The sequence below is a fragment of the Hypanus sabinus genome, chromosome 18 (assembly GCF_030144855.1).
Source record: "Hypanus sabinus isolate sHypSab1 chromosome 18, sHypSab1.hap1, whole genome shotgun sequence".
In the NCBI taxonomy this organism is placed as follows: domain Eukaryota; kingdom Metazoa; phylum Chordata; class Chondrichthyes; order Myliobatiformes; family Dasyatidae; genus Hypanus; species Hypanus sabinus.
The window spans coordinates 12,478,287-12,499,192 of record NC_082723.1 but is presented as its reverse complement, the minus strand read 5'-3'; the positions used below and the strand labels follow the sequence as shown (position 1 = coordinate 12,499,192).

The 20,906-nt window shown below is 40.8% G+C and overlaps 1 protein-coding gene across 2 annotated transcripts in view; it reads left to right on the top strand.

The window, feature by feature from the left end:
- LOC132407329 (G-protein-signaling modulator 1-like) overlaps nucleotides 1–20,906 on the top strand; it is a 278,415-nt gene that overhangs the window by 155,457 nt on the left and 102,052 nt on the right. For both annotated transcript variants that reach the window (XM_059993671.1, XM_059993670.1), the window contains one exon: nucleotides 9,450–9,605. In XM_059993671.1, coding sequence (XP_059849654.1) covers nucleotides 9,450–9,605 — 156 coding nt within the window. The remainder of the gene's footprint in view (nucleotides 1–9,449; nucleotides 9,606–20,906) is intronic.

The following is a 20,906-nucleotide window of genomic DNA, read 5'->3' as shown; positions in this document are numbered from 1 at the left end:
AGATTGAAGCATTGAGGCGTGTGTGGAGGGTGAGCGCCGACTGTTTGTATTTTAATCACTCTGCTACCAGAGATAGGAAAGGTCTGCCACTGGGCCTGGAGAGTGTTCCCCAGGTTTTTCTGCATTTTGGATGTTGACTTGGACTGTAGACTTCTTTTTAGTCTTATAGTTTTTTTAATATTCTGTGTTTTTCACCCAATCTTTCTTTTTTTTGTGTGTGGGGAGGAGGGATTTAGGGATTAATATGCTTATTCAATTTTATTCATTTTTGGTGTGGGAGAGGGAATTTGAGGGTCAATATGCCTATTCCGTTTTTTATTTGCTATTTTTTTGTGTGGATGGTAGGATTTTGGGATTGATGCTCGTGCTGCCTTTCTTACTTGGTTTCATGGCTACCCAGAGAAGAAGAATTTCAAGAGTGTGCTCTGATAATAAATGAACCTTTGAACCTTTTGAAAGTGTACTGACTGGCTGCATTGCGGCCTGGTACGGGAACACCAATGCCTTTGAATGGCAAATCCTACAAAAGGTAATGATTTCGGCCCAATACATTACAGGTAAAGCCCTCCCAATCATTGAGAACATCTACATGAAACACTGTCGTAGGAAAGCAGCGTTCATCAGCAAAGATACTCACAACTCAGGCCACGTTCTTTTCTCGCTGCTGTCATGAGGCAAAAGGTACAAGTGTCTCAGAACTCGGACCACCAGATTCAAGAACAGTTCAAGAACCCCATAATCATCAGGCTCTTGAACAAAGAGGATAATTACACTCACCTATTGAGATGTTCCCACAACCAGTGATCTCACTTTAAGGTCTCTTTGTCTTGTTACTTCATGCTCTCGTTATTTATTGCTATTTATTTATACTTACAGTTGCAAGGTTGTTGTCGTCTATGTTCTTGATCCTGTTTGCAGTTACTATTCTATAGATTTGCTGAGTATGCTCGCAGGAAAAAGAATCTCAGGATTTTATGTAGTGAAATGTATGTACTCTGTTAATAAATTTTACTTTGAGTAAAATTTAGTAAAATCAAGTATATTCAAGACCAGGGGTTTCCAACCTTTTTCATGCATTGCATCCCTGCTATTACCTGAGGGGTCCATGGAGTCCAGGTTGAGAACTCTTGTTAAAGACTGAGATACGTGGTTGGATTGCAGGGGATTTCAAGGTTCTGAGAAATGAGATGGAAAACTCTTCAGGACACCAATTATCCCTGTCATGGTTGTAATGAATAGTTGTGTCACAGTTGGCCTAGTTATTGTATTATGTATCTGTCAGTGGAGTACCAGCTGTTCTCCCCAGGGGCAAGAAACCTTCAAGCATAACTCTAGGACAGGGGTTCTCAACCTTTTTTATGCCATGGACCAACACCATTAAGCAAGCAGTCCGTGACTCCAGGTTGGGATCCCCTGTTCTGGAATCTTCCAGAATTAAAGGTTTATATCTGTAGTTGGTGGCAGATAATGTGATGAAACGTCTCTGAACAAACACGCCAACCCTAATTACACCAGTGTGACTGATTTGTATGTCTGTTGTTTCAGTGGATGAGCTCGCCAAATAAAAAGTCAAATTAGAAAGGCTCAGCTCAATTTTTTTCCTCTGGAAAATCTTTGCATTACTGAAATGAATTGCAGAAGTGCATCTTCATTTAACATTGTTCAGCTGGATTGAATATTAAGGGGAATCAATATCGAAATCTAAAAGCAGTGTTGTAAAATTGGCAGTACTTTGACATTTGGGGTTTTCCCTAATAACCAGCTGTCAAATATTGCAGGATATGTTGTTAAAGTTCCCCACACAGGGGCCATGTGCTGACTGAAAGAGTTATCCACTTAATCTCATGCATCTACATTTTCCCTGTGAAAATATCTTCCCAGCAAGCATTTAACCAGTTCACTTTTGAAATTTGCTTTTAAATCTGCTCTCACAATCTTTACAAGTGGTACATTGCAGATAGTAACAACCTCTTTAAAATAGGAATTCTGTTTAATCTCACCTCTGGCTGTTTGGAAGTTGCCAAATACTGAAGGAAGTTGTGTGTTATATATGGAGAATTCCTGGCTATGTAGTGTCTCAGTCACATTACTGTTACTTTTGTTTACAGTTGAATGATGTTAAAAATGCCATACACCTGTTCTCTATCTGCTTTGTATTCTGTGTTGTATTTTATGGAAACTAGTCACGAGTGGGGGCATGATAAAATTGAAGGGAATAAGTAAGTATGCAGTTTGTGGCTGGGGACCACTGGATGTCATATCTTTTGTTGATCACTCAATTATGCTGAATTTTGCTTAGTTTCATTGTTTCAAGTTTATATATTTGCTAACTGCTTATAAATAATCAAATACATATCTTCAACTTTGGAGAAATCATTGGAGCTGAGAGCGTGCCTTATAAGTATAACAAATCTGTGGGGCTCCCTAGCAGAGACAATTGGTTTGGTTAGAATTGGCTGCTATAGGTTGGATGATTGAACTTGCAATTCCGAAGGAGAGATGCATGAATTTGTCAGAGAGGAAATATCCTTGAGAAACAAGCACAGAGAAGGACCTAACATTTCTATGGTATGTGTCACAACTTCTTGGTGTTACTGCTCATTAACACTGGCGTGAGGATGATAAAGACGAAATAATCATTTGTATTGATTGTTGGGAGTGTGGGTGGCATTGACCAAGACCCAGGAAGTAGATCTCAGCTCTTCTTTAAAGTTGCCCCAATAGTTCTGTCTTCATCTGGAAGATGGGAAGAAGCCTTGATTTAGCAGGTCCTTGGGAACTGGTACTTGTATCCATCCAACGTTCTTCAGAGGTTTATTAGGAATGCTGGGTTAGATTATCTACTTAAATAGTTCAGTGGATATTGAACCATTAGAGGAAGTCTTAAAGAAGAAATGCAAATCCATGATGTTCTGTCAATGTTAGGGGTGACTGCCTCTCCAGTTTTACAGCAGTGCCATTCTGCTGGATTTGGAGTTTACCTTTAAATTACACAGGAACAGGTTACAGCAGTGAGCTAATTTGTAATTATGCAAAACTACATCCTTGGCGAAAAAGCGTTCTTCATTTACACGAGATTCTGCAGGTGCTGGAAAAATTGCAGCTTAGCCTTAAAAATACATCTTGAAATTGTGGTCTGCAAAGAAACATTTGACTGGCACTGTAAGTTACTAGTTATGAGCAAGCTTGATTTACTGGAAATTACTTTAATGCTTTCACTCAAAATAAAAGCGTGTTTATTAAGGCATATTATCTTCTACTCCTTTTTAAGTTTGAGTGTTTGGTTTCTGGACATACAGACCCCCCCCACCAAGAATCTACCTCTTTAAATTCGAAGATTGCGGAGTTCTCTTTCTAGGTTTTGGTCCCCAATTCTCATCCCAATCCCCATTTCCTAATCCCACTGGTCTAATTTCAGATGTGGCTTGTTCCTACTCATTTTTCATTTGCTGCCAAAGGAGCTGATTCCATGATCTAGATATAAGAATCTTGTCATCTCTCTTTAAATCCAGATCTTTGCAGTTAATATATATATGATACTTTATGGAAAGGAACTTTTTGGTTTTGTTTTAACCATAAAATTACCCTGTTAACTTTATTTTGAACTCTGGTGCTGTGCATAATTATGAAAGCAGACAGAGTCAATAATTTGCTTATTAAATAAAATTTAAAGAAAATATACTCTGTTAAGGAACAGTAAATAGAGTTTATACTCTCAAGCAGGATAGATGAATCTTGAGTTTTGCTTGAGTAGTGTCAACGTTATGAAAGGATATGATAGTGTAAGTTGTGATGATCATCAGTTAATCAGTTGAAAGCAATTTCATTAGCTCGAGTGTGGAAACGGCATGGAACATGCCCCAAGGAGCAGTTGAATGAGATAACAGAAGCATTCAAGAGGGAAGCTGATGTGCTCATCAGGGAGAAAAGAGCAGAAGGATATAGATATATTAATGCAATTCTGACGCAGACAGAACAAAAGAGTAAACTACTTAAAGCTGGAGAATTTGAATTAAACCCTGAAGTCTGCAACGTGCCCAGACAATAGACAATAGGTGCAGAAGTAGACTGTTCGGCCCTTTGAGCCTGCACCGCCATTCTGAGATCAAGGCTGATCATCTACTATCAATACCCAGTTCCTATCTTGACCCCATATCCCTTGATTCCCCTATCCATAAAATACCTATCTAGCTCCTTCTTGAAAGCCAAATGAAATGTTGTTCTTCAGGGTTGGGCCCTATCTGCAGGAACCCATGGACAGCTGAAAGTGTCAGTGAGATAGAGAATTAAAGTGCTGGACAATCAGAGGCTCAGGGTCTCTCCTCCTGCAAGAATCCAGATTCTCCAGAGAGCCGTCTCTAATCTACGTTTGATTTTTCTGGTATATGTTGTGAGCACCAAGTGCAGCACCCTAGATTAGAAAAGTGCATGTAAATCGCTGCCTCACTTGGACTGAGTCCCTAGATGATAGTGAGAGAAGAGATGAAAGGACAGGTGTTGCATGTGCCATAAGGGTGGGAATGGTTGGTGGAACAGAAGGATTGACCAGGAGGTTATGAAGGGACCGATCCCATGAAATGTTGAAGGGGCAGAAGAATAAGTGTTGTGTGGTGGAATCTTACTGGAGCAGGTGGATAATCAGTTGAATGCAAACGCTGGCAGAGTTGAAGGTAAGAACCAAGGAACTGTTGGTTTTGGAGAGGGGCTGACCAGAGATTGAGGAAATAGGTAAATTGCAATCAAGTCTCTGTGTTTTATGGTAGAGGTTAAGCTATGATTCAGGAGAAAGTCATTTCATCAGAACCTGTACAGCAAGTTTCATTGTCAGAGCAAATGCAGCAGTAACAGTTGAACTGGGAGAATGGAATGGAGTACTTACAGGAGACGAGGTGGGAGGAATATGGTCAATAGGTGTTTGTGCGATATCTCAGGAGATGGAGGCAGAACGACGCAGATGAGTTGGAGATGTACTGTGTGGAGATGAGACATCCACATGAGAGGCAAACATTAAAGGTGAAGAAATTGATCTACAAACACTTAATAATGTCTGTATTTGAGTTGTAACATAGGAGGTCTATTTTAACAAATGCTTAGAGAGAGGGGTCTGTGCAAATTGGTACCTCATCTGAATGTTGTGTACTGGTATAAAGAATGATATGTCAACACATTATTTCTGTTCAATACCAGTTCCTTCTGGTTCAAACTGCCTTATATTTGTAACCATTGAAAATTCAATACAAATAGTGAATTGTTTTGAGCTCCCAGGAGTAATATGGTTGTGGAGCAGATTTAATAAAAGTGAGTGAGTGTGTGTGCCTGACTTTTTTTTAAATTTGAAATTGAATTTCAGTAAATCTACCAAAAAAAACACATTCAGGATTGATTTACCCAGCAACAGTGGATGATGGGATGTTAGGTAATTTGGCTTTTGAATCAGAATCAGGTTTATTATCATTAACATATGGGGTGAAATTTGTTCTTTTGTGGCAGCAGTACCATGCAATGCATAAAAATGGCTGTAGCTTACAACGTGCAATTAAAATAAATAAATAGTGGAAAAAGAGAGCAAAATAATGAGATAGTGTTCATGCATTGAGATATTGTAAGTAGGCTGGTTGAGTGGTGTCGTAGCAACAACCTTGCACTCAGTATCAGTAAGACCAGGAATTGATTGTGGGCTTCAGGAAGGGGAAGTCAAGGGAACACACTCCAGTCCTCATCGTGGGATCAGCAGTAGAAAGGGGTGACCAGGTTCAAGTTCCTGGATGTCAACTTCTCTGAGTATTTATCTGGGCCCAGCATATTGATGCAGTTAGAAAGAAGACATGACATTGGCTATATTTCGTTAGGAGTCTGAGGAGAATTGGTGTGCCACCAAATGGTATGCTTGCAAATTCTATCGATGGAGAGCATTCGAACTGATTGCATCACCATCTCTGGTATGGAGAGGCCACTGCACAGGATCATAAAAAGTTGCAGAAAGCTTGTAAACACAGTCAGCAGCATCATAGGCACTAGCCTCCCCAGGACGTGCCCTCTTCTCATTGATGCAATCAAGAGGGAGCCTGAAGACACACACTCATCATTTCAGGAACAGCTTCTTCCCCTCTGCCTTCAGATTTCTGAATGGACAATGAACCCATGAACATTACCTCAATATTTTCCCTCTCTTTTTGCACTAGTTCAATTTAATATTTATTTATTTATATATGTACAGAATAATAAAAAAAAGTACTATATGTATTCCTAAAATGCTGAGTGTGTGTTTTCAGAGTCCTGTACCACCTCCCTAACAGTAGCAATGAGAAGAGGGCACGATGATGGATGCAGCTTCTTAGGGCACCTCCTTTTGACGATGTCCTTTAATGGAGGGAGGGAGCTGAGTCCGCAGCTTTTTTCAATCTTTTGCATTAGCACCACCATACCAGACAGTGATGCACCCAACCAGAACGCTCGCCATGGTGTATCTGTAGAACTTTGCTTGAGTCTTTCGTGACCTACCAAATCCCCTTAAACTCCTAATGAAGTATAGCTGCTGGCGTGCCTCCATCATGCGTGCATCAATATGTTTGGGCCGAGGATAGATCCTCTGAGATTCTGATACCCAAGAACTTGAAGCTTGATTGAAACATGTAAGATTGATAAGATTATTAAGGGATTGGACACGCTAGAGGAAGGAAACATGTTCCCGATGTTGGGGGAGTCCAGAACCAGAGGCCACAGTTTAAGAATAAGGGGTAGGCCAGTTAGAACGGAGTTGAGGAAAAACTTTTTCACCCAGAGAGTTGTGGATCTATGGAACACTCTGCCTAAGAAGGCAGTGGAGGCCAATTCTCTGGATGCTTTAAAGAAAGAGTTAGATAGAATTCTTAAAGATAGCGGGGTCAAGGGATATGGGTAGAAGGCAGGAACGGGGTACTGATTGTGGATGATCAGCCATGATCACATTGAATGGTGGTGCTGGCTCGAAGGGCCGAGTGGCCTACTCCTGCACCTATTGCCTATTGTTTTAAACTTCTCCACTGTTAACCTCTTGATGAAGACTGATGTGTGTTCCTGACTTCCCCTTCCTGAAGTCCATAATCAGTTCCTTGGTGTTACTGATGTTGAGTGTAAGGTTGTTGAAATAGCCAGTAAATCTATCTCACTATATTTTTATTCAGAGATACAATGCTGAATAGGTCCTTCCAGCCCTTTGAGCTCCACTGCCTAGCAACCCTGACAACCATGGTTTAACCCGAATCTAATCACAGGAGAATTTACAATGACCAATGAACCCACTCTTTGGACTGTGAGCACCAGCGACGTACAGAGGTCACCAAAATTGAACGCCGAACTCTGACAAAGGGGTGTAAAAGCTCTCGTACACATTGTCTAAGGTTCTGTCAACAGTAATCGTGTCAGTGCCGAATTTGTAGATTGCGTTTGAACTGTGCCTTGCCACACAGTCATGAGTGTAGAGAGAGTACAGCAGTGGGCTAAGCTTGGGCCTTGAGGTGTACCTGTGCAGGTTGTCAGCAAAGAAGAGATGTTATTATTGATCCAAGCTGTGGTCTCTTGGTGAGGAAGTCCAATTCTAGAGCGAGGTACAGAGGCCCAGATTTTGCAGATTGTTGATTAGTACTGAGGGGGATGATGGTGTTGAACACTGAGCTGTAATCAATAAACAGCAGCCTTGCATAGCTATTGCTATTGTCCAGATGATCCAAGACCGATTGGAGAGCCAGTGAGAGCACATTCACTGTAGACCTATTGTGGCAGGAGCAGGTCTTTGCTCAGGCAGGGGTTAATTCTAGCCATGACCAACCTCTGAAAGCACTTTAACATAGTACTTGTAAGTGCAGCTGGGTAATAATTGTCGAGGCAGCTCGTCCTTCTCAGGCGCCAGAATGATTGATGCCCTTTTATAGCAAGTGAGAACCTCCACCTGCAGCAGAGAGCGGTTGAGCTTAATTCTTGTGTTTACATTTTGCCATCATTCACTGGTTGATCAGAAACTGGTCATGTCTGTGAAGGAGCCTCAGAAATTCTCACAAACCTTAGCTAAGCGCTTTGAATAATTGCTTTTCGGTGGGAAGTCTCTGCTCAGTGGAAGGATCTTAAGCTTGATAGTATCGAGATTTGTTTCTATATACTTTAAAATATTTGTGTTTTCTGAGGCAGAATAAATTTATAAGCCCAGATTCCTTTGCCTCACAATTGGTACTCTGCTGTTACTTGCTATTTATTGGGATGCAGCGCGGAATAAGCCCTAATGGCCCTTTGACTCTCGCCACTCAACAATCCTGCGATTTAATACTAGCCTAATCACTTGACAATCTACAATGACCTATTGACTGTCTTTGAGCTGTTGGAGGAAGCTGGAGCACCTGGAGGAAAGCCACGTGGCGATGGGGAGAACGTACAAACTCCTTACAGACAGCGGCAGGAATTGAACCCGGGTCGCCTGTACTGCCAAACCATTATGCAAACCACCATCCTACTGAGTCGTCCAATCTCTTTAGACTCTGACATGTGATATTCTTCCTCCAAGCCTCCTAACTTCACTGGCTAGAAAAGTGGGGGGAACTCCCTTTATCCATTTCAAATTTGCGGCAAGAGTTCCTTTATACTCATTTGCAAGGACGGACAGACGGTATCTATTTGATTTCATACCCTTGCTGAACTGTCATTTATTTTAAGATGTGTTTGAACTGTCACAGAGGTTTACCATGGTTAGTAAAAGGCTTAAGTCATATCCAAAATACAAGCCAGCCAGTGGTGTGTATGAAGGCTCATTTACTCTCCTCCTATCCCTGCTCCCTTTCCTCCCCTCCTTTCTCTTCCCCTGTGCACATGTCCCACTCCCAGCCACTTCTTACCTCTCGTTCTTTATTGCACATTATAGAAATCAATTTATTTCAAACTTGCAGAAATCTTCCTGTGGGAGTCAGAAGTGCTTATGCTGGATAACATGCCATTAGTTAGCCAAGCTTGCTGATTCTGCGTACGTGATAGCTTTAAACATTCAGCAGTGAAGAGAAAGAGTAAATGAACCTGGAAAGCACTTATAAATGATCAGACAAAAGCCTGCTCCAGAGCACTGTACGACCATATAAAATTACCAGTGCTGTGAAGCTCATCAAGTCGTTTAGCCACAGCAATCTGCACCTAGCAAAATTGTGGTCGTGGCCAAGTTATCTGCCTTTGGATGTACTGGCAGAGAACAGGGCACAGCATCCTTTTTAATTCAGAAGGTAGGTTATACATTTTATTCCTTCCACTAAAGATCAATAGAAGTCTAATAAAGTAACATCTGGAGAGTTGTAAGCATTTTTGTGATCCTGTTAGGGTATCAGATTTTTTAAAAGCTCTTTCAATAATGCTTGCTTTCTGATTTTAGTGCATTTCCTTATAAGGAATCAATTTGATCAAGTTTGTCAAGGGATTTTGTGCTTTTATTTCCACAGAAAAACTCTTCATATTTCGAGGCAGCTAAAGGACCAGGCTGTGGAAGCTCAAGCTTGTTACAGCCTGGGCAACACGTATACTCTGCTGGAAGATTATGAGAAAGCTATTGACTACCACCTTAAACATCTTTCCATTGCCCAGGAACTAAATGACAGGTAGAAGCTGCTTTATGTCTTTGTTTCAATTCCTGTATCTGTTAACTGGTGTTAGCATTTCTTTGATTTACTGATGGCATTTGTTTAATTTACTCTTGCATTGTTACAGAGATCAGCTCTTACTTTTTGCCTTCCTGTGTTTGACAGCAATAATCTCTTACTGATGATATTAAGTTCATCCGAAGGTCAGCTTCCTGATGATTATATAGGAAGCAACTAACATTGATTTGTTCATCTCTGGTGTGGGCTGCAGTACATTAATAATTTGGTACAATGGAAACAGCTAATGTACATGAGTATAACTTTGACCTATAATTTGTTAAAGCTGGCTAGTGGCATCTGCACCAGACTTCAAAGCAAGCGGTCCTGGGTTTGATTCCAGCTGGCTCCCTGTACACTTTCCATCCAAGCTGTGTTGAGCATCGAGCTAGCAATTCAGCCTCATAAAGACAGACAGGTGCTAAAGAAACAGCAAGATTGGTACACCACAAGGTGCAGAGAGGAACAACAACAATAATTCCTTAAGAGCTCCATCAATTTTCCACATTTCATGTCTGAATCTATTGTCTACCAATTAAAGGTTGAAAGGTCCAATTTAATGTCAGAGAAATGTATACAATATACATCCTGAAATGCTTTTTTTTCACAAACATCCACAAAAACAGAGAAATGCCCCAAAGAATGAACAACAGTTAAACGTGAGAACCCCAAAGTACCCCCCAGCTCCCCCCTCCCACGCATAAGCGGCAGCAAGGCAACAATCCCCCCTCCCCCTCAACAAAAAAAAGCACATCCACTACCAAACCCAAGCGTGAGCTAGGCGATACCAAAGACACACCTTGCAGTTGCCCCAAAGACTATCACATTTCATCCGCCATTCAACAAGCCACTCGTTCTCTCTCTCCCAGAAAGAGAGAGAGAGGTGTCTCCCATTTTCACAGCGAGCAGGAGACATAACAACAATCCATTGGTTTACGATGTTAAAAAGTCAGTTTCATCGCTTTTTAAGAGCTCTGTTGCTGAAGATCGCATAGATCTTGGGTTCTTGGGCCCACAGCGAAAGATTTTCCGGACTCCGTGATGACACACAAGTCTCCTGCTGTGACATCGATCCTCGATCTGCCCGTCTCCAGAGCCCCGAAATTCTCAGGCTTCCAAATACGAACCGTACTCTCAGGCTGAACCCATGGCATGCCGAACAACAACGGCCAGTTCTGAAAACCCGAGAACGGGTCCCATTCCTGCAGAGAACCGAAGTCTGTGTGTAACTCCATGTCAAGGTCTTCAGAAGAACCCTGAAAGGGAAAAATAAAGATATTAAAGATGGAAATAGAGCTGTTTCCACAGATGCAAGCAAAGGAGTTGCCGTTTAGTGCCATCTTAATTAATAGAAATTAATTGTAATATCTTGCCAACCGCTCCTCAGCTGTTGCATTATGTTACCATTCCTATGACAAAACCCAGAGAAAATAATCGTTGGTCAGCTTTTCCATTGATCCTACATATCTAAAGCTTTGGTGACTAAATAAGTTTTCAGAGAGGTAAGCAGAATGTGGATCTGAGTCTGTGTTCTTAATGACAGTGCTACTGGGGTAATATCGTTGTTATTGGTGTTACCAGTAGCATGTACAAGTTGCATGCGTTTGGTTTATACTGTATAAGTTTAACATGTTTCTCTGCTAACTAATCAAACTTTTATTATAATTTTGGTTGTACTTACTTAGCTCAATTTCGAAGAGCAATTCCTTCCAGTGAATGGAGTTCTAAACATATCAGTGTTTTGGAGGTAAATCTAGAAGCTTGATTTCCATTCTATGGAATAGTGAAAATTGGGAGTTCTTCCTCAAATTGTTGTAAATAATGAGTTGATCGAAGCTTTTTTGATATGTTGTATCTTTGTTCAGGGAAAATGTAGAGGAATATCAAGCAAAAGTAATTAAAAGCATTTGATGTGCACAATAATTATGTAAACAAATAGTTGAATAGGCAGGAGGAGTTAAGGAATCATCTCCTGTTTGTGAATTCGGGTGGAAAGTTTTCCATGGTTCCTTTTGGCATTTGCACATGTTTGTTTCAGGAGAGTTGGATTGGTGCCTGCTGAGATCAAGCATAACAGAATAACCTGCAGGAATGACAGCTACTCAAAAGAGGTGTTGAAGAAGCAGACAGTTACTATTTTATCACATGTCAGTGAGAGCCCCCACTTCTATTAAAGGAATGGAGACAGCTCAAACTTCAGTTGGCCTTTTGATGTTATGTAACTGAAATCAACTTAAAATAATCAGAAATTAGTACCTGGTATTAGAAGTTTTAAAAGAATAGTATTAGAAATTAGTAACATAATGTTGTGACATGTGAGACCATTATATATTAGTCTATACATCACAAAGTTTTATGTTTTAAAATCTTCCCCTTCAATGTATACAGAAGAAACAATGGCTGTAATGTAATATTTTTATTTTAAACTGTAGACATTTAATTATAGATTGAATTAATTGTTAGAAAATGTTAAACTAGAAAATATTAACATGTTAACTGCTTAGGATCTCCTTTCTTACTGAACTGGAGTTATGTTGCAACACAGCCATATTGCATGGTTTGTAAATAACGTTTCAGACACTGATTAGAGGCTGAACGAAAATGATAATTTAGATAATTAATATATTCAAAACATAACTGTTGTTCCCTCTTAAGTCTGTTGAAATGGATTTTTCAAATAGCCTGGAAATTACATCATCCATTCTCTGACTTTCATTCCAATAACATGAGCAATATGCTTTTGCTGTTGTCAAATATTGTAATGGCACATAGCACATCCCTGTTTATTTTGAAGTGCTGACTGTTAATGGAGCCTTGGTTAAGATTTATTCTTAAGCTTTTTCTGCTGTTTATGAGCACTGGAAACTTGTTAGTATGGAACATGTGCCAGTCAGTTTAATTTTATCACAGCCAAGTAAATTTACTAGTGCTGCTATGAGACAAAGACCACTATTCCATCAAAGTTCAAAGTAAATTTATATTAAAGTACATATATGTAACCATATACAACTCTGAAATTCCTTTTCTTTTTATGGGCATACTCAATAAATCCATCAGATGATGACTGTAAATGATCAAGAAAAGACCACACTAATTTTGGCATTCAACCGGTGTGCAAAAGATAATAAACTGGGCAAATAAAAAAAGAAAGAAAAAATTAATAAATTATTTATATATATATAAATTTAAAAAAAAACATGAGATGAACAGTCCTTGAAAGTGAGTCCATAGATTGTAGGGGCATTTCAATGATGGGGCGAGTGTAGCTATCCCCTTTGATTCAAGAGCCTGATGTTTGAGGGGTAATAACTTGTTGAACTTGGTGGTGTGGGTTCTGATGCTCCTGTACCACCTTCTTGAAGGCAGCAGCAGGAAGAGAGCATGGCCTCGGTGGTAGGGGTCCCTGATAGTGGATGCTGTATTGGATTGGAATAAGTTTTATGGCAAGCTACAGGGATTTTTTTTGTAGGTACAATGAAATTTTATAACTCTTTTAATTCTAAGAACAATGAATTCATCAAACAATTAAAATATAATGAACTGTCATTTGTTGTTTTTAAAACCAAGGCAATCACTTACTCCCTGAAGAATTAAACGCAACCTGCTTTTTTTTTTGCTGCTTGATATGGAGTGTGGCGGATTCTAAGGCTTGTTTTGTTTAGAAATACATAAATATGCAAGGTTAAATTCTCTTAAATGTATCATATGTGGCAGACAAAAGAGATTTTCAAAGTTAGATACCTTGTCCATGTTGAGGGCTTCGTCAGTCAGGGTTGACCATGGTTATTGCTTCCTCACTGTCTGGATTTGCAAGCTAGGGCAGTACAATATGGAGAGCAAGCTGTTGCTCATGTAGCAAGCACCCCCTCTCCACACAGCTGATAAACGCAAAGGAATGGCAGAGACCGATACAGTTCGACACCAGCAGTGACTCAGGAGTTGCCAGTCAGCATTGATCTCAATGTGGAACTGCCCTAGGCACTCCAGCTCCAGATTTTCCCCCCGGTGTTTACTCCCAAAGACTTCCCCATGAGTGGGTATAGCCACAAGGCAGCAGAGGTTTGAGGTCAGTGTTTTCCTTCTCCTAGGTGAGTAGCCAATCACGGAAGCAACTAGTTTCCCGCCTTTGCCCTTTTTCCTGTTAGTAGAAACTGTTCTGCTGGGCTACCGAGCCACATGTGAAGGCCAGGAGCTGGACTTAGTTGTCAGAGGCTATTTGAAGCACACAGCATTGGGAACATTTAATAGGTATTGGGAGCTTATCCCCAGCTATCACAACCTTAAGAAACTATATCTTGTCTGTACTCTTGGCTTTAGATAAGAGCAGATGTAGCTGTCAGTTGGAGGGAAAAATCTTCCTCTCAACACTGAGTATAGAAGAATAGCATCTGCACTCAGTTCGGACCTTTCTATGGTGAAGTTTGACCTCTCAAAGTAAACCCAAGCATGTATTCTTCTTCATTCCTGTCATTTGCTTACCTGATTTTTCTGACTTGAAGTTTGGTTGTTCAGAGTTGCTTGTTAACCTTTTCAAGTAACCTTCATCCATTTCTTAATTATTTTTCCTCCTATGGACAGTCTAGTTTATCGTTCTACATGTTTTTACACAATCCAGTAAATTGTGGTACAGGTAGCTCTCTAACCATGTTAACTGAAAACTAGATTCAAAGATATAGTGTAGGTTGTTTAATACTCTGAACATTATACTTGGTCCAGTATATGGTATCTGGCATTTGGTTTGTAAGCAAATCATCATGATCTCAATTGAATGATAATTCAGGTAAGGAATGTAGTCTGTTACTGTCAACTGTTTTAGTGGGGTTAAGATTGAGGAAAAGTAGAAGCTTTTTACACTTTTTTTTAGTCTTTGTACATTGTTTTTGATAAGCACCCTAAAACGTTGAACATTGTTGCACTTCATAATTCACAAAGATGTCTAAAGACATCAGCTTGTACAGTGGTCTCTGATCAGCCTATCTGTAAATAAAGCTCTTCTGCGAGAGTGAAACTAATATCTGGAGTTCAGTCTCACAGCAAGCAAGTGCATTCTGAAAATATCTCAACCTTAAAATGTTTGGATGTTTGGTCAAGCCTCAACACAGTGATGGCCAAAACTAGATGCTGGTGGTTGGCGTTAAGCAGGAATGGAGACCTAATGGGGCAGCAAAGTAGTTTTCTTTAATGGAACGGCACATACATATCACTGGGATAAAACTTTCAGTAGTAATTATTAATGAAAGCCTTTCTGACTTTTTATCATCGTTGAATGAGAAAATTTCACTCCTCAGCACATTCTGTTTCAAGTAAATTTTTTGCCCACACTCAAGGTTTCCCTCGAGTGATATCGTTAGACTATTTCAGCCAGCTATAGCAAGGATAATTGATTCACCTGTCTTAATCCTGTGGAACTAGGTGCACACACTTTTAATAAGTATAAAGCAGTGATAAGCATTGGGAAGAAAATCTCTTTAAAAATTCACACTGCCACTTCTTGTTGCCAGGAGGGCTCCGTGATTAATAATGTTGACAAAGAAAATAGTACATATCAGTAATCTTTCTGCAAACTATTGTGGAATATCATTTTCTAGCTGATACAGTGACCATGATTCAAACAGATGGGTCTTTATGTAAAGATTTTGCTGGCATTCTTGGAGGAAGATATTACCATACAAGCTAGATGCACCTTTTGTGATTTCAGTTTAATGAGGGTGAATAAAGGTTTCAAATGTACATTTAATGTCAGAAATATATACAATATACATCCTGAACTCGGCCTGTTGATTCTGTTCTGCCATTCAATCATGGGCTGATCCAGTTCTTTCAGTCATCCCCACTCCCCTGCCTTCTCATGCTCTTTGTTGCCCTGGCTAATCAAGAACCTATCTATCTCTGTCTTAAATGCACCCAATGACTTGGCCTCCACAGCTGCTCGTGGCAACAAATTCCGCAGATTTACCACCCTCCAACTAAAGTAACTTCTCTGCATCTCTGTTCCAAATGGACGTCACTCACTCCTGAAGTTGTGCCCACTTGTCCAAGGCTCCCCTGTCATGGGAAATAACTTTGCCATATCAAATCTGTTCAAGCCTTTTAATATATGGAATGTTTCTGTGAGATCCCCCTCATTCTCCTGAACTACAGGGAGTATAACCCAAGAGCTGCCAGACTTTCCTCATACGGTAACCCTTTCATTCCTGGAATCATTCTTGTGAATCTTCTCTGAACCCTCTTCAATGTCAGTATATCCTTCCTAAAACAAGGAGCCCAAAACTGCACACAATGCTCTTGAGTGTGGTCTCACAAGTGCCTTACAGAGCCTCAACATCACATCCCTGCTCTTAGAATTCTGTACCTCCAGAAATGAATGTCAACATTGCATTCGCCTGCTTCACCACCGACTCAACCTGGAGGTTAATCTTTAGGGTATCTTGCTAAAGGACTTCCGAGTCACTTTGCATCTCTGCATTTTGAATTCTCTCCCCATCTAAATAACAGTCTGCCCTTTTACTTCTTCCACCAAAGTGCATGACCATACACTTTCCAACATTGTATTTCATTTGCTGCTACTTTGTCCATTCCCCTAAACTATCTAAGTCTCTCTGCAGGCTCTCTGTTTCCTCAACACAACCCAGTCCTCCACCTATCTTTGTATCATCGGCAAATTTAGCCACAAATCCATTAATCCCATAGTCAAAATCAATGACGTACTTAAAAAGCCGCAGTCCCAACACCAACCCCTATGGAATTTCACTTGTAACCGGCAGCCAGCCAGAATAGGATCCCTTTATTCCCACTCTCTGTTTTCTGCCGATAAGCCAATGCTCCACCCAGGTAGTAACTAACTCCCTTTTAATTCCATGGGCTCTTATCTTGCTAAGCAGCCTCATGTGTGGCACCTTGTCAAAAGCCTGAAAATCCAAGTACATCACTTCACTGCATCTCCTTTGTCTACCCTGCTAGTAATTTCCTCAAAAAATTGCAGTAGGATAGTCAGGCAGGATTTTCCTTCCTTTCCTGTCATGTGCCTCCAGATATTCTATAATCTCATCCCTAACAGTCTGTTCCAAAACTTCCCAAACTGATGTCAGACTAACAGGTCTATAATTTACTTTCTGCTGCCTCCCACCCTTCTTAAATAGCAGAGTAACATTTGCAATTTTCCAGTAATCCTGTATAATGCCAGAATCGATCGATCCTTGAAAGATCATTGTTAATGGCTCCGCAATCTCTCCAGCTACTTCCTTCAGAACCGGAGGGTGCATTCCATCAGGCCCAGCAGATTTACCCACACTCAGACTATTAAGCTTCCTGAGCACCTTCTCACTTGTAATTTTCACTGCACATACTTCACTTCCCTGACACTCTTGAATGTCTGGTAAACTGCAGACGTCTTCCACTGTGAAGACTGATGCAAAATACGCATTCAGTTCCTCTGCCATCTCTGCGTCTCTCATTATAATATCTCCAGCGTCATTTTCTATTGGTCCTATATCTACCCTCAACTCTCTTTTACCCTTTATATACTTAAAAGAGCTTTTAGCATCATCTTTGATATTAGTCGCCAGCTTCCTTTCATAATTCATCTTTTCTTCCTAATGACCTTCTTAGTTTCCTTCTGCAAGTTTTTAAAAGATTCCCAATCCCTTATCTTCCCACTAGCTTTGGCTTCCTTGTATGCCCTCTGTTTTGCTTTTACTTTGGCTCTGACTTCACTTGTCAACCATGGTAGTGTCCTTTTTCCATTTGAAAATTTATTTTTATTTGGAATATATCTGTCTTGCACTTCCCTCATTTTCACAGAAGCTCCAGCCATTGCTGATCTGCTGTCCTTCCTGTTAGTTTCCCTTTCCAATCAACCTTGGTCAGTTCCCCTCTCATGCCGTTGTAATTTCCTTTATTCCACTGAAATACAGACACATTGGAATTTAGTTTCTCTTTCTCAAATTTCAAAGCAAACTCGATCATATTGTGATCACTGTTCCCTATGGGTTCCTAGCCTTGAGCTCTCTTATCACCTCCAGGTCATTGCACAGCCGATCCCCTGGTAGTCTCAACAACAAGCTGTTCTAAAAAGCCATCCCTTCTACATTCTCTCTCTTGAGGTCCAGTACTGGCCTGGTTTTCCCAATCCACTTTCATGTTAAAATCCCCAATGATTATCATGACATTGCCCTTCTGACAGGCCTTTTCTATCTCCTGCTGTAATTTGTAATCCACATCCCATTTTTTCTTTGCAGCCATGCATGAAAGCAGAGGAATGCCCCCAAAGAAGGAATAACAGTTAAATGTTAGAACCCCAAAGTCTCCCTCAGCTCTCCGCCCTCCTGCACATAAGCAGCAGCAAACACCGTCCCCCTTCCCCCACCGGCACCCACCACTGAGCACTCAAACGTACAGCAAGCAGCAGTAACGACACAGCCTTGCAGTACACCAAAGACTGCTCATTCATCTGCTGTATAACCTTCCACAGGTGCGTGCTCCCTCTCCCCTCCCCCTCCCAACCCCTTTCACCCCCACTCCTCTCCCCCTTCCCCCTCCCCTCTCTCCCCCTAATAAGGGAGAAAGAAGTGTCTCCTTTACACAGCGAGAGGGGAGACATAACAAACAACTCGCTGGTTTATGATGATAAAAGTCCGTTGCGTCACTTTTTCTGAGCGATGTGCCCAAAGATCTCAGGTTCCTGGGCACACGGCCTTAGATCTTCCTTGTCCCATGACACACTGGCCTCCTGCCCGGACACCGACCTCTCATCCCCCCCCCCCCCCCCGTCTCCAGAACCACGAAATCTCGAACGTCTGAAGGCGAACAAAGATATCAGGCTGCACCCTTGGCATGCCAAATAACAGCCAGTCATGGAGCCCCAAGAGTGGTTCCCACCCCCACAAAGAACTGTAGTCAGCGTGTAACTCCAGGTCGGGGTCTTCAAAAGAACCCTGAAAGGAAAATATAAAGATATCGAAGATGGAAATAGAGCTATTTCCGAAGATGCAAGCAAAGGAGTCACTGTTAGGCGCCATTGCCTCTTCCTAAGGTCCTCCTCTAGTCTGAAAAAAACTATTTTACTTGAACCTTCCTGACACAACAAAAAAGTAGTGGCATTGTTGTCAAAGCAATGTTAACTTAGGAAAAAAACAATTGTAAGTGGGCTGTGTAGGCTATATGACCGTTGTTTTTCGGTAACCCTCAAGTGGTCTATTCCTGTATGGTTGTCCTCAAATCACATATAACCATATAACAATTACAGCACGGAAACAGGCCATCTCGGCCCTTCTAGTCCGTGCCGAACGCTTAATCTCACCTAATCCCACTGACCCGCACTCAGCCCATAACCCTCAATTCCTTTCCTGTCCATATACCTATCCCATTTTGCTTTAAATGACAAAACCGAACCTGCCTCTACAACTTCTACTGGAAGCTCATTCCACACAGCTACCATTCTCTGAGTAAAGAAATTCCCCCTCATATTATCCTTAAACTTCTGCCCCCTCAGTCTCAACTCATGTCCTCTGGTTTGAATCTCCCCTACTCTCAATGGAAAAAGCCTGTCCACGTCAACTCTAAATACTTCTATCAAGTCTCCCCTCAACCTTATACGCTCCAAAGAATAAAGACCTAACTTGTTCAACCTTTCCCTGTATCTTAGGTGCTGAAACCCAGGTAACATTCTAGTAAGTCATCTCTGTACCCTCTCTATTTTGTTGACATCTTTCCTATAAGTCGGCGACCAGAACTGTACACAATACTCCAAATTCAGCCTTACCAATGCTTTGTACAATTTTAACATTACACCCCAACTCCTATACTCAATGCTCTGATTTATAAAGGCCAACATACCAAAAGCTTTCTTTACCACCCTATCCACATGAGATTCCACCTTCAGGGAACTATGCACCATTATTCCTAGATCACTCTGTTCTACTGCATTCTTCAATGCCCTACCATTTACCATGTATGTCCTGTTTGGATTATTCCTACCAAAATGTAGAACCTCACACTTATCAGCATTAAACTCCATCTGCCATCGTTCAGCCCACTCTTCTAACTAGCCTAATTCTCTCTGCAAACCTTGAAAACCTACTTCATTATCTACAATGCTACCTACCTTAGTATCATCTGCATACTTTCTAATCCAATTTACAACCCATCATACAGATCATTAACGTATATGACAGACAACATTGGACCCAGTACAGAGTCACACCACTAGTCACCAGCCTCCAACCTGACAAACATTTATCCACCACTACTCTCTGGCATCTCCTATCCAGCCACTGTTGAATCCATTTTACTACTTCAATATTAATACCTAACGATTGAACCTTCCTAACTAACCATCCGTGCGGAACCTTGTCAAAGGCCTTACTGAAGTCCATATAGACTACATCCACTGCTTTACTCTCGTCAACTTTCCTAGTAACCTCTTCAATAAATTCAATAAGATTTGTCAAACATGACCTTCCACGCACAAATCCATGTTGACTGTTCCTCATCAGACCCTGTCTATACAGACAATTATATATACCATCGCTAAGAATACTTTCCATTAATTTACCCACCACTGACGTCAAACTGACAGGCCTATAATTGCTACGTTTACTCTTAGAACCCTTTTTAAACAATGGAACCACATGAGCAATACGCCAATCCTCCAGCACCATTCCCATTTCTAATGACATTTGAAATATTTCTGTCAGAGCCCCTGCTATTTCTACACTAACCTCCCTGAAGGTCCTTGGGAATATCCTGTCAGGACCCAGAGATTTATCCACTTTTATATTCCTTAAAAGCGCCAGTACTTCCTCCTCTTTAATCATCATAGCTTCCATAACTTCCCTATTCATTTCCCTTACCTTACACAATTCAATATCCTTCTCCTTAGTGAATACCGAAGAAAAGAAATTGTTCAAAATTTCCTCCATCTCTTTCAGCTCCACACATAGCTATCCACTCTGATTCTCTAAGGGACCAATTTTATCCCTCACTATCCTTTTGCTATTAATATAACTGTAGAAACCCTCGGATTTATTTTCACCTAACTTGCCAAAGCAACCTCGTATCTTCTTTTAGCTTTTCTAATTTCTTTCTTAAGATTCTTCTTACATTCTTTATATTCCTCGAGCACCTCATTTACTCCATGCTGCCTATATTTATTGTAAATATCTCTCTTTTTCCTAACCAAGTTTCCAATATCTCTTGAAAACCATGGCTCTCTCAAACTTTTAACCTTTCTTTTCAACCTAACAGGAACAAAGGTTCTGTACC